This window comes from Sinohyriopsis cumingii, chromosome 4 (assembly GCF_028554795.1).
Source record: "Sinohyriopsis cumingii isolate HCF-2022 chromosome 4, ASM2855479v2, whole genome shotgun sequence".
Taxonomy (NCBI): Eukaryota; Metazoa; Mollusca; class Bivalvia; order Unionida; family Unionidae; genus Sinohyriopsis; species Sinohyriopsis cumingii.
The window spans coordinates 80,354,887-80,368,782 of record NC_142964.1 but is presented as its reverse complement, the minus strand read 5'-3'; the positions used below and the strand labels follow the sequence as shown (position 1 = coordinate 80,368,782).

General features: G+C 34.4%; 1 protein-coding gene across 13 annotated transcripts in view; it reads right to left on the bottom strand.

The window, feature by feature from the left end:
- Positions 1-13,896, bottom strand: part of LOC149801529 (rho guanine nucleotide exchange factor 28-like) — a 318,392-nt gene that overhangs the window by 172,325 nt on the left and 132,171 nt on the right. For 11 of the 13 annotated variants that reach the window (XM_089955712.1, XM_089955716.1, XM_089955715.1 and 8 more), the window contains 2 exons: positions 10,061-10,103; positions 7,422-7,472 (listed from right to left, as the gene is read on the bottom strand). In XM_089955712.1, coding sequence (XP_089811838.1) covers positions 7,422-7,472; positions 10,061-10,103 — 94 coding nt within the window. The remainder of the gene's footprint in view (positions 1-7,421; positions 7,473-10,060; positions 10,104-13,896) is intronic. The other 2 variants (XM_089955709.1, XM_089955721.1) reach the window with 1 other exon arrangement.

The following is a 13,896-nucleotide window of genomic DNA, read 5'->3' as shown; positions in this document are numbered from 1 at the left end:
ATAATATAGGCAATAGGAAAGGAAGGAATCCACCTACCTTGATCATGTCTTTCACTGCGCCAATTGAGAGAGTTACATGAACATTAGCATTCGCTGCCCTAGCTCTACTAAAACGCTCATGCTGACCTCGTGTCAATGATAGTTTGTTAGGACCACCATGAATTTGATTATTTTTCAAAGTTAATTTTAAACCTCTTCGCGCTGTTGTTGCTGCTTGAAGTTTTTTTATCTGACCCGGGGTCAGTGTTACGCTGACGTGTTCGTATGGCATATTAATAATCACTTTATCTAAATTTAGATTTTATCACATATTTTCCACCGGCGCGTCGATGATTCTCATTCTTCCACTAATGCCTTCTAGGATCATTGTTCTATCACTAAGAATAACCGCAATGGCTCTCGCTGGCCCTCCAGTGTTAATTCTTGCTTTGAAATGAATATCGACAACCGATTGCTTTACCAAATCAAGATGTTCCAGGGAAAAGTAATAGATGGGATATAGAGTATTAAAATCCAATTGTGATATTTGCAATCCGGTATCAATATTTTGATCGCGACCCATATAACTTAATAATCGATGATACGCGCGCGCAGTGGAATAATTAGTAAAATTAATAGCTATTTCCTCGGTTGGTTCCTGTTGACCGTTTATTCTTAGTGAAACATTTGTTGCCTCAAATTGATCAAATATCATGTGACTGTGAGTTTGATCGTATCTATTTGCATTTTGAAGAACAATGAAGATATGCCTGGGCGCTGAAACACCTTGCTGTGACGCAATTCGCCAAGTGTATATTCCGTTCATATTAACATCGGAGGAGTCGGTTGTTGTTGTTAGCCAGGACATTATGGATTTTCCTCCTTGATTCATGAATGATAATAATTTTTCTTCTTCGCGAATTGATGGTGTTACTGCTGGCATCCACAAAGTAATTTTATTTAATGTTACCTTACCAGCATCACCCGCATCTCGCCAAATGGCTCTATCATTACCCGCGGCGTCTCGAATAAAGGAAATTGTATGCTTTGCTCCATAAATAACTTTCCTGAAATGCCGGCAAAATCCAAAAATGTGAGACAACGGAATTGCACAGGAGAAATTATTCTCGGCTCCAACTAACATTTTTTTTCGCGTGGCAAATCCAAGATTATAATTTTCAGTTTGATTAATTATCATATTTTCAACATCAACATTAGCATTGCCGGCGTTATTATTCGGACGTCTAACAACAAACGGTTTAAATATCGGCGCATTAGAATTATCCTTAGCAAACATCATACTAGGACCAGCTGATCTGGTAAAATCATCCGAGTATCTTGCTAGGCCTATAATCGTTGTTGCTACATCAACATTGTCAGTGATTGATTCAATCTCTCTTCCATCAATCATGTAAGTGGCACTCTTGAATAATGCCATGATACCGTTATTGACAAATCCAACGTTAAAATTTGCATCGTAGTTGGTATTATCGGTTTTATTAAGTATCCCAACAACCTCGATATACGCCTCAGACGGAAGAAAATATCTTGTTGTATCGTGAACTTGAATTTCCTTGCGGTTAGGTGTATTTGGTTCAACTACCTCGTACGAGAAATACTGAAAATCTCGTATTGATGTGTCTCTACCCACAGACTCGTCCATGTCAAACACTTCATTTGACACTTGTGAAAACATTATTACTAATGATATCGTCTAAAACGAAGACCATCTCCTGAAATGAAACTTGTATTTCCAAGATTTGTGTTTGCAATTTCATGCGCCAGATTTGTATTTGCAATTTCATGAGCTAGATTTGTGTTTGCAATTTCATGTGCTATATTTGTCTTAGCAACTTCCTGCGCCATATCATTTATTTTCTTATTTGCTGCTTCATTTATGGTTTTGCTAATTTCTGGTGGCATCTCTCTAGTGATAGGTAATCTGACTGGTCTTTTTTTACGTATTAAATTTAATATTTTATCTTTGACAGCGTTGAAGCCTTTACTGGCCAAATTACCGATACCAGAAACAGCAGTCTCACCAATCTTTCCTATTGCTTTTAATCCTAGTTGTTTGATCACTGGACCAATTTTAGGTGCTACTCGCGTGACAAAACTTCCAATAATATCGCCTAATCCATTACCGTGAATATATTTATATACTGGCAATCTAGAGTTTACTACGCGAACCAATGCTGGTCTGCGTTGATGTTTATGAATAATCATATTATTTCAATTGTGTTGATTTAATCAATAAGTTCGCCGATGAGATCTTTATAAATATGAGAATCAATTACACCGCCGCGAAATAATCGCTGACAAATATCTGAAGCTTCATTGATTATCTCACGAGAGTTATTTCCGGCTCGTTTTCCTCCGATTAATACTTCGAGACGAGACACATCATTGACAACACTGTCGGGACAAACAGTATATCCGCTTCCTGTTTTTGGTTTTGGTGATGACAATGGCGAGAAAAATTCTCCTTCTTCTTCTTCCTTTGCACGCAAGACTTTTGCTTGTTTGTAAAAATGTTCGAATCCGGGATGATTAGGATCTATTTTCTCCTCCCTTGAAGCAAAATACACAGCAAGTATCCATTGTTCGGGAGTGTATTTATCCATTTTGTTAGGTTGTAAATATTTACCTCTTTCATCATATCTAATGGCAACATCAATTGGTCTTAAATATTTTAGTTTACTAAGTCCAGTTGGTGTAAAATCCTCCATGGGATTTTTGCCAGAAAGTTCTAAAAATTCTACTGGTCCAGTATAAACCGGTTCATTTGCAAATCTTTCAAATATTTTATATCTTTCATCATCGCTTTTAACCTGAGGCAAATTAAATTTTATCCGATATATTGCTTTATTCCATTTTCCTATATAATTATAATATCTCTCTCCATTCGGCGTTAAATACAATTCAGTATTTCCAAAACTTTCCCTTGCATAATATCCAAGACTACTAAGATCATCAGCGGCAATTTTTTCTAAATTTTCATTTATCACGGCAAAACCTTCTGGTTTAAAAAATTTAAGTTTCATACTCGCGAGAGGATCTGGTTTTGCTAATTTTGTTTCTAATTCTTCTCTTTCTTCTTCTAATTGTTCTTGTTGTTTTTCTTTTTCTTCTTCATCTCTTATTCGTCGTAGTTCTGCTCTTTTTTCTTCTTCTTTTTCTTCTTTTTCCCTTTTTAGTTTTTCTTCTTCTGTTTCTTCTTCCGCAAATAGTTTTCCGAATTCCTTTTTTATTAGTTCTTCTTCCTGCCAACTTGGAGGTGATGACGGTTTTCTAGATTGATATAATTCTTCCTCTTTTTCTTTTTCTCTTCTTAATAATTCTTGTTGTACAGTTTGTAATTGTTTTTGTAATGTTAGTACTTGTTTCTGCATTTGTGCTTTATCCTGACGCGATCGTGCTTTATCCCGACGCGCCTGTTCTTGTCCTTGATGAATTTGCTCAAGTTGATCAGGAACAATTCTAGAGTGTTGCTCAATATCTCTTGTCATAGGAATAAACCCAAGATCCCTAAGTTCCTTATCTTTCGTTTGTTTGCCGTATGCTACTTGTTCGATCACTCCAGTGACTGGACTCAACCACTTTGACGATACTTCACCAATATGATGTTGTTCGTCGTCGTATTCACGAACCTTTTTCTTAAATAATTGTTTTGTCGGAATAAGCTTCTTTACCGCCGCTAATTGCTCTCGCGCTAATCTAGCCGAATGAGGTTCTCCAACTCTACTAGTTTTTTTACTCATCTTATTTTCAATGATATTGTTTTATTGTGAAATAAAATTAGCATCTGCAACCGGAATTCAATTACGGCAAATAAATTTTACAATACCCCCCCCAAAAAAGCCGCCATTTTTTTTGTGTCCGAAAATGCAAATTTGGGGGGAATTTTTCAGATTATTTCGCGTAGGAGGCTTTATTTTTGAATTCTGAGGCTTCTACGGAAATTATTTGTCTAGAAGGGTTAATTTAGTCTGTGCCAGGGGGTCTGTAGAACTTCCCTGCTGCTGAGTAACATACAATAAGGTTTTATTTGTAGCATGTATATGACATTTCTTTGAAATGATAATTTACCGTGATGTAAAATTTAACTACAATAAATGTGAATTGGCAGCCATATTTCTAGTTTTTTACGTGCATGAAAGCACAAACTTGTATGGGAAAAATAGGTATTGAAATAAAACATATGATATACCATACAGAAGATATAAATGAAGTTACATAAATGACTCACAATTTATTGGAATTGTGTGCCAATTTTTTCCTGCCAGTGTATCCCCAGGCTTTATTTATAAATAATGACACTGTTGTGTCCATTTATTTTTGTAGTACAACTTTTTCCCTACCACATGAGTATTCCCTTTTACATCATAGCGAGCAACAAAATCAGTTTAAATGAGATCACCCCATTATCACTGAATTTGCTGTTAAACATTTTTCGAGGAATTAATACAATAAGCTTCAATGGAATTTGGATGGCACAAAATAAAATGAATAAACACCATTTAAAGGATGTGTAATCAAATTCTAAAAAATGACAAAATGCAAAAAGTGTCTTTGACCGCATAAATGAGTTATGTGACTTGTACTATAGTGTAAGATGTAATTTGGTCAGAAAAAAAAATGATGAAAACTGCTTAAAATAATTCAAATTCAAAAGATTTCATTTTTTCCAATTTTCTCTTTAAACATGGAAATGAATAAAAGAACAGGACGACTATTTACATTCAAGGAGAAATACAACACTCATATACACCTTCATGCCCACACAGAACCCTGACAAAAAAAAGAGGCAAAAAAGAAAGAAAGTTTTAATATTAAAAAAAAGCTCACAACATTGCAAAAAGCAACAAATTTCAAACTAAATAACTTCATAGCAGAGAAAAGCCGATGCAAGAATATGCTGCATCCAACTGCAAACAACACAGACCCTGATGTGCCATCCCATAATACATTGGCACAGCAAAGTCGACACTGTTTATTCTACTAACTGCTCATAAAAACTGAACAGATCCAGATCTGCCTGCACATTATGCAATGGCAGATCCAGGTCTGTGTAGTTTGCAGTTGGAATCAATTTATAAGTGAATATATGTGGTACTTATGGTATGTGATACAGCTTTAGTAGCAACAAAAAAAAAGTCTTGTCCTAAAAGGAGAAAAACGGATAAGTTAAAATTGCAAATACCTGTATTCAGTGCAAATGTAAACTCAGAAATCAAGACTCTGTCTGTGTGTGTGTGATTTGGATTTTTTAATGCAGCTTTAACAATTTTTCAGTCATGCTACGATATCTGCAGTGTGGCAGTTTATAGTGATGTACAGCACTGGGGCATCAAGTTGTAGACATGTAGCATGATGTCCACCCAGTCACATTATCCTGACACCAGGCTGACCAGTCCTAACACTAACCTCTTAATGCTGAGCACCAAGCGAGGCAGCTGTTAGTACCATTTTATTAAGTCTTTGGTATGACTCTGCCAGGGATCGAACCCAAGATCTCCCGCAGAAGCTCTAACCACTAGGCCACCGGAGTGGTCAAATCGAGACTAAAATTCTGCATCAGTATAGTGCAAGGAAGACGCTGTGCACTGATTTCATGCAAATACATACTGTTGCATTTTTGTGAAACAAGAAACATGTTTTCTTTCATGCAAATCCTAGTCTTCTTACAGTAGAGTGCATTGTATATGAAGAGTCAAATTTGGCCAGTTTTCTGACATCAGGGTTCAAATGGGTCATGCATTCAGGGAAATTAACAATAACACAAAAACTCAGGGAAATGTGTTGTGTGATGTCCTATACTAAGCCCAGGGGGGCAAACACCTCAAATTAATGCAGGTTATGTATGCAGTTTGCAGTTGGATTAGACTAGTATGCTGCTCTTCACTGGTTCAACATTATGTTAACACTATAAACATGGTAGTCTTAATGAAGTATACAAGTTCACCATTCTCAAGTTTTGATTGATAACAATTCCAATTTCCATTGAATACCTAAAATTAAACCCATCCAGACAACAGTGCATTAGTTATTTGATAGAAAATGGTTCCATTACCACTGTCCACTATGCATGACTGGTAGATACTGGAATAATTTATAATGGTTGGTCCCTTGGTTTAGAAACTTTCACATAAACATGAATCAGAGGACAATAGATTTTTTTTAAAACAAGAAAAATACTGAGTTTTACTCAACTCAGAATTGACTGCATAACTGCAAGGGAACCGAGTTGCACAGTATGTGATGTCACAATAGCTTCTCCATGATCAATTAATGTTTACTTCGTTAAATTTTGGAAATAAATGAAATCAAGATAAGGAATACATAGAAATTATCCAATCAGAGAAAGAAAAGGAATGTGATTTGTCACGTCGATGTCTAATTAGCTGCCTTTCTCTATGATGCAACTCAAGATTGTGACACCAAAATCAAGTTTAAGTTCAGACTGCAAAGCAAACAAAGTGAAGTGAACAAGCAAATTATATTTTAAAAAGCTATAATGATGTTTAATATTTTTGTTTGTAACTTTCCAAGCAGATGCAGCAATATTTCTAGTCGAGTTCATTTTCTAAATGTGTTTCCCATTCATAAATATCTTAAGAGCTGGTTTCCTAACAATGCTAACAGCAGATTTTATTTTCTTTTTCCCTTGCATTTTTTGGAGAGTTTTTTAAAATCAGAAATATAAATGTAGTGCAAGATAAAAAAAAATACAAACACTTAAAGAATAATCTTACAGATTAAAAATATTACTCAATGGTGGAAAGGTAAATTCTGTGAAAAATCATGCTAGTTCATCTTGACCCAGAATGGCTGCTTTTTAAAACAAATTAACAGTGATATTCCTGTTTGAAAGATACTGAATAAAACATGAAAAATGTAACAGAAACACAGTACAATATTTATAATTATTATAAAAATTATTATTAAAAATTACAATTGCTGCTTTGATCAAATATTTGCAGCAGGAAATCATGTTCCCCTGTTGCAAAGATTCCATTTCTCCCTCTCTTACCTGTATGCAAATTCTAAATTCATATTCATGCATAATGCAAATGAGTTCTATCAAAAGAGTGAAATTTGAAATTGTACTTGAGTAATCTTTTAGCGATGGGTGGAGGTTATTTTGCTCAGTTTTTTTTTAATATAAACAAAATCACTTTTGCTTATGATCTGTTTGAAACTATCTTGGTTGTAGATTCTGCAAGCCAAACTGGGTCCAAACATTATCCCACATGCAGACTTATTTCTGATAATAACAAGGCACACATCCATGAATTAGTAAAGGAACTGCATGCATATGCACATTCGTGTTATGTTTCCTTCTGAAAACCATGCAACATTTATTTTTTTAGTATTCACATCATGTGTATAAAATGGAATGCATGCTAGATTAAAAAAATTAAATCGCATCAACAACTCACTCATGTTCTGCAACAAGTTTTTGAATAAGCAAATGTGAAGGTGAGTTCAATCTGAAAAAAATTATTCAAATAATAGAAACATAAGACCCATTCATGGAAAAGACATTCTAATGGATTCATTTTCTCATTCAAATTAATCTATATTAGGCCATGTCCAAAACATAAACTAATGAGACATTTTAGACCTAGGATGTCTTTTGGCAGCCAGCTAATCCAGCACGACACAAATATAAATTGTAATCTCATTTCAAACTTATATAGCTAACTGAAAGCAACCAATTTCTACACAAATTTGAAATTATCTTTTCCGAGTCTCAGATAACAAAAAATTATCCCTTTCATATTAGCATATTTCTGTATCTTGGAACTGCAGACAAGTTTTATTTGGTTGTTTTTATTTTTACTAAAAAAAATATACAGCCATAAAACAGTGAATTTGATGAGATCCACAGCAAGAAATGTCTCAAACATAAAGAAGCGAAAGGTGATAGGATCTATTTTCAGATGTCATCAGTGGTGATAGCTAGAACATCTTATAAATGTTATTATTGGTGATGAACGGTGTATACATTCAAATGTTCAAATCTTAGGAAAATGTTAAAAAGGTTCCACAAAATATAGGACAAAATAGTGCTGCATTTATTTCCAGTTTTCAAAGAAAATGGGCACATGGGGTCAAACCAGTTTCAATCAATATGACAAAATAGCAAAAGTTGTTTTCCTAAAAGAAGAACCCTAATGGTGAATACCATAGTTAAACCTACATCACAAAATGGGGAGGGTTGTAATATCACAAGAAACTTTCATACAGGTGTAAAGGAAATCTGGTGCATTTTGGGATGAGCAAAGTCCCCCAGACTGACCAAGTTTGAAATTTTTGGTCGAGATACTCAGAATTTCAAAGGTCCATGCCCACAATGAGTCCAAATGTGAAAAAGTTGGTTAGCTGCTGATTTCAAACCAATTTTTAGCCAGAGTATAAAATAATCTCCCAGATAAATCTGTTTGCCTTCACAACTAAATTACTTCAGTAAATACAATAGATTCTATTAGCATGCCTAATTTAGTTCCACAAGCACTCAAAGAAACACCGGCCAACATGTATGCAAGGACTAGTCACAATGTCACCCACCAACTGCTTTTTCTTCTTTTTTTGCAAATTTCAGACTAAGTGGACATAAGGATCAAACCTGTCACTTGGCTCTGTAGAGTTGCTGACTTTGCAACTTACAGTTTCACATGCCATAAAAGCTGGCATAAGTCCTTAATTACATTATACATTACTATCTCATTATAATGCTATCTATGGGAATCCTACAGTACACTGTCTTACAGTGAGACTATCTTATAATGAATTACATTATAAATTACTACCTCTTTATAATGCTGTCCATGGGAATCATACTGTATACTGCCTTATAATGAATTACATTATACAGTACTGCCTCATTATAATGCTGTCCATGGGAATCATACAGTACACTGTCTTACATTGAGACTGTCCTATGATATTCTGGATGACAATTTTTTTCTGACACAAGTCACCTATCCAGGAAAGATTAAAATAAATATTTTCTCTGTCCGATGCATACATTTTTAATGGTTGTCATCTTGTTTTATATTGGTCATAGTTATTATCATTATTTATGTCAATTAAATATTAAACACAAGAAGCTCCGACATTTCTTTTTCCATGTTGTTTTAACTACTTCAAATCTTGCTAGTGCTTAAAAATAAATCAAGTAAAATTAATGTTTTAAGTAGGTTAGGCGGCCAGCCAAATGGATTGTCAGTTAGCTTGGATAGTTACAGTCTGTAACAGAACAACAATCCATTTTAGCTTGAGAAGCATTTAATAAAATGGAGGAAAGAAAAGCTCAGCGTGATGAAAACTGAATTGAATAAAAGAAAGCAAAGTTATACATTGCAGTTGTTGAATGTATCAGGTGTTCCTTTTTGAATTAGTGTTCAAGAAATCAATTTCAAAAGAAATACTTCAAATGAACAGCACTTATCCAAATTCCGCTAACATAATGTCACACAAATCAAGGTAAAATCTGTTGTCAGATGCATAAGTATGGTACACACTGATGAGTATGGTACTCATAAATGAGTGTGGTACTCACAGGTAAACACGGTTCATATGAATGAGATTGGTATGAGGGAGTATGACATGAATGAGCACTATATTCAGGTGTGAGTATAGAACACAAGGGCCAGTATGGTAACATATGAAAGTATGGAATAAATGGGCAAGTATGGTACACAATGGTGAACTGGGATAATATGAGTATGGTAAACATAGGTGAGAATGGTATGCATGGTTAAACATAATACATGCGAGTATAAATACATATGGGTCTGGTACTCACAGGTGAATATGAGTATGATGTGGGTGAGTATGACACGAGTATGGTACACACATGGGTGAGTATAACAAGATTAAACATTGTATTCAGGGTTAAGTATGATACACATGGGTGTGTATGACATGAATGACAATGGTACACAAAGATTAGTATGATACAATGATTTTCATCCTCTTAGTACCTAAAATGCCAAAGGTAAAAAGAAAAAGAAAAAAAAAAGGTTTACTGTTATTATCGACGGCATTTAAGAAAAATATAGCTTATACATACTGCTGCTTGCTACCATCTCTTCCTTGCTTCTTCCTAAAGAATCCTGAAATAAAATACAACAAAAAAAACAATTATTTACCATATTTATCCAAAAATAGGCCCATATCTGAATATAAGCCCTCCTCTGTATTAAATCTGTTGCAAGTATAAACTAAGCTTTATTCACTGTCAGTTAACTAACTATATGACGAGATCTATTACAAATCTAGTTTTGGTTAATGTTATAAAAACATACAAGAATAGAAACCCAAATGCATGTTATAAAATGCTGAAATAAATTAGAGGCACAAACCAATTTCAGGAATTATTTTCCACTAGGGGTGTTTGGGTGTGTGCGCTAGGGTCAGCCAACCAGAAACATACATTTCTGGGAATGCCTAAGAGACTGTTTTACTATAGAGCCTCATTTATTGGACTGTGTTATAATATGAAGCCTGTGGAATGGGACTGTTGTATAATATAAATCCTCTGCAATGGGACTATGCCTCAGATGTGGGACTGTGTTATACTATAAAGTCTTATATATGGGACTGTTTTCCCATAAAGCATCTTATATAGGACTGTTATCCTATAAGGCATCTTATATGAGACCGTGTTATATAATAAAGCCTCAGATATGAGACTATTATACTATAAAACCTTCAATAAGGGACTGTTATACTATAAAGCCTCGTATATGGGACTGTGTTATATTATAAAGCCTTACATATGCCTTTCATAAGAGACTATGTTTTGCTATAAAGCTTTATATGGGACTGAGTTATATTATAAAGCCTTACATAAGCCTTTCATAAGAGACTATCTTTTGCTATAAAGCCTTATATGGGACTGAGTTATATTATAAAGCCTTACATAAGCCTTTCATAAGAGACTATCTTTTGCTATAAAGCCTTATATGGGACTGAGTTATATTATAAAGCCTTACACAAGCCTTTCATAAGAGACTATCTTTTGCTATAAAGCCTTATATGGGACTGAGTTATATTATAAAGCCTTACATAAGCCTTTCATAAGAGACTATCTTTTGCTATAAAGCCTTATATGGGACTGAGTTATATTATAAAGCCTTACACAAGCCTTTCATAAGAGACTATCTTTTGCTATAAAGCCTTATATGGGACTGAGTTATATTATAAAGCCTTACATAAGCCTTTCATAAGAGACTATCTTTTGCTATAAAGCCTTATATAGGACTGAGTTATATTATAAAGCCTTACATAAGCCTTTCAGAAGAGACTATCTTTTGCTATAAAGCCTTATATAGGACTGAGTTATATTATAAAGCCTTACATAAGCCTTTCATAAGAGACTATCTTTTGCTATAAAGCCTTATATCGGACTGAGTTATATTATAAAGCCTTACATAAGCCTTTCATAAGAGACTATCTTTTGCTATAAAGCCTTATATCGGACTGAGTTATATTATAAAGCCTTACATAAGCCTTTCATAAGAGACTATCTTTTGCTATAAAGCCTTATATCGGACTGAGTTATATTATAAAGCCTTACATAAGCCTTTCATAAGAGACTATCTTTTGCTATAAAGCCTTATATCGGACTGAGTTATATTATAAAGCCTTACATAAGCCTTTCATAAGAGACTATCTTTTGCTATAAAGCCTTATATGGGACTAAGTTATATTATAAAGCCCTACATAAGCCTTTCATAAGAGACTATCTTTTGCTATAAAGCTTTATATGGAACTGAGTTATATTATAAAGCCCTACATAAGATATTCTTTTACTATAAAGACTTATATAAGGGACTGTTTTACACAGGTGTCTTATAAAAAGGACTGCTATGCAATAAAGCCTTTATACATACAGGACTGCTATATCAAGCTGTATTATTTAAGGGACCATGTCATAAAAGATGTAACAAGATTTGTACATATCAAGACTCCAAATCCATCTAGTGCATAACGACTTATCTTCATGATTTTTTTTGTGGGTTTTTTGGGATCAAACAGTTTAGCACAAAAGTAAAATATCTAGGAAAATGCTGCTAACAAGGTTCGTACAGATGCAGGGTTTTATGTTCAACCTAGCAGCAACCTAAAATTAAAATAATGAACACCACCAACATTGATTGGAAGCAAATAATTTTACATCACGAGGAAAAAAACATACAAAATATTATTTATCTCTTTAAATCTAACTATTTAAACTGGATATTGCTTTGGTAACACATCGCTTGATTCCTCTGCAGCTCAGGGTTAGGTCCACAGCTCCAGTATGTAATACCTCAGTGGTACAAGATAAATGGTTTTCTTTAAGGTCTCCAGTTTCCCACACTTTGAAATATCGCACACAACAGTGGCTAAACCACTAGGAATCATGGACAACAGTGGCTAAACCACTAAGAATCATGGACAACTGTTACTGAATCACTAGGAATCGTACTGAAGCTTCTAAAAAGCACACAACAGTCACTAGAAAGTGATGGTACAAACTACCCATTGCCATCTTAACCTGCTTACCAGTTGATTCCAACTGTAAACAAAGACTCTGATCTGCTGCTATATAATGCACCAGAAGATTAGGGTCATTATGTTATTTGTTCTTCTCATTAATCCTAACAAACTGCATAGATCCAGATCAGCCAGTGAATTATGCAATGGCAGATCAGGGTCTGTGTGGTTTGCAGTTGGGCTTGTCTTATAAAAAGACATGTATAGTAATAGTAAATGTGTAGTACGCTTGAATTAATGTATCACTCATTTCACAGAAAATGAATATAAGTTTTAAACCTTCTGGCCGGGAAACCAAACAGAAGAGGATAAATACATTGAATTTACCAAGCTGTCCGATACAATTCCAGGTCTGTGTGTGTGATTTAGATTTTTAATGCAGCTTTACCAATTTTAGTCATATCACTATGATGTCCATAGTGTGGCAGTTTATAGTGATGTCTAGCACTGGAACATCATGCCACAGACACAGAGCATCATGCCCCACCAGTCCTAACACTAACCTCCTAATGCTGAGTGCCAAGCAATCTGATACACTTGCAATGAAAGGTTTTTCTTGCTGATAAAATGCATAAATCATTCAATACATAGAAAGTATCTAAAGAGGTGTAATAAATATGTTATTCCATACAAAATATCACTAAATTTTTATACTGAAATACCCACATATTCTCATTTTAGGCATAATCAATCTTGAAATTTCTAAAACTGTCTAATCAATCTTGAAATTTCAAAAACTGTCTAATCAATCTTGAAATTTCTAAAACTGTCTAATCAATCTTGAAATTCCTAAAACTATCAAATCACACAGCATTAAAAACTTGTGACTATTAAACATGACACATGCTATGGTTAGATTTCATAGTTTGAATTGTGATCCACCAAAATACAATAAAGACTGAGGTTTTATTGAGCGCTGATGCTAATCTGTGAGTCATCAAAAACATTATAATGCAAACCTTTGAACAACTCACACTGCCAACAGAAATCTCATTACTAATTCCATCCATTAGTCTCTTCTGTATTATGGTTTATTGACAATGTTTGGCCTGTACACTTAAAATGTGAGTTTTTGTCTCCCTTATAATCAGAGTCCAACTGCAAACTGGATACACCCAGGTCTGACAGTGCATAATGCACTAACAGATATGGGTGTATGCAGTTTGTTAATCAGTAAAACAAATGCAGACAGCTTCTCAAGCAAATTATGCAATGACAGATCAAGGACTATATTGTTTGTGGTTGGGCTCGGGTTATAAGAAGTGAATGTGGTGCTTGATATAACTTTGAAATGAAAAACATAAAAAATCTGCTGTGGTATTTTGAAATTCCTTAATGATGGCATTTTGCAAAGAGAGTCAAACA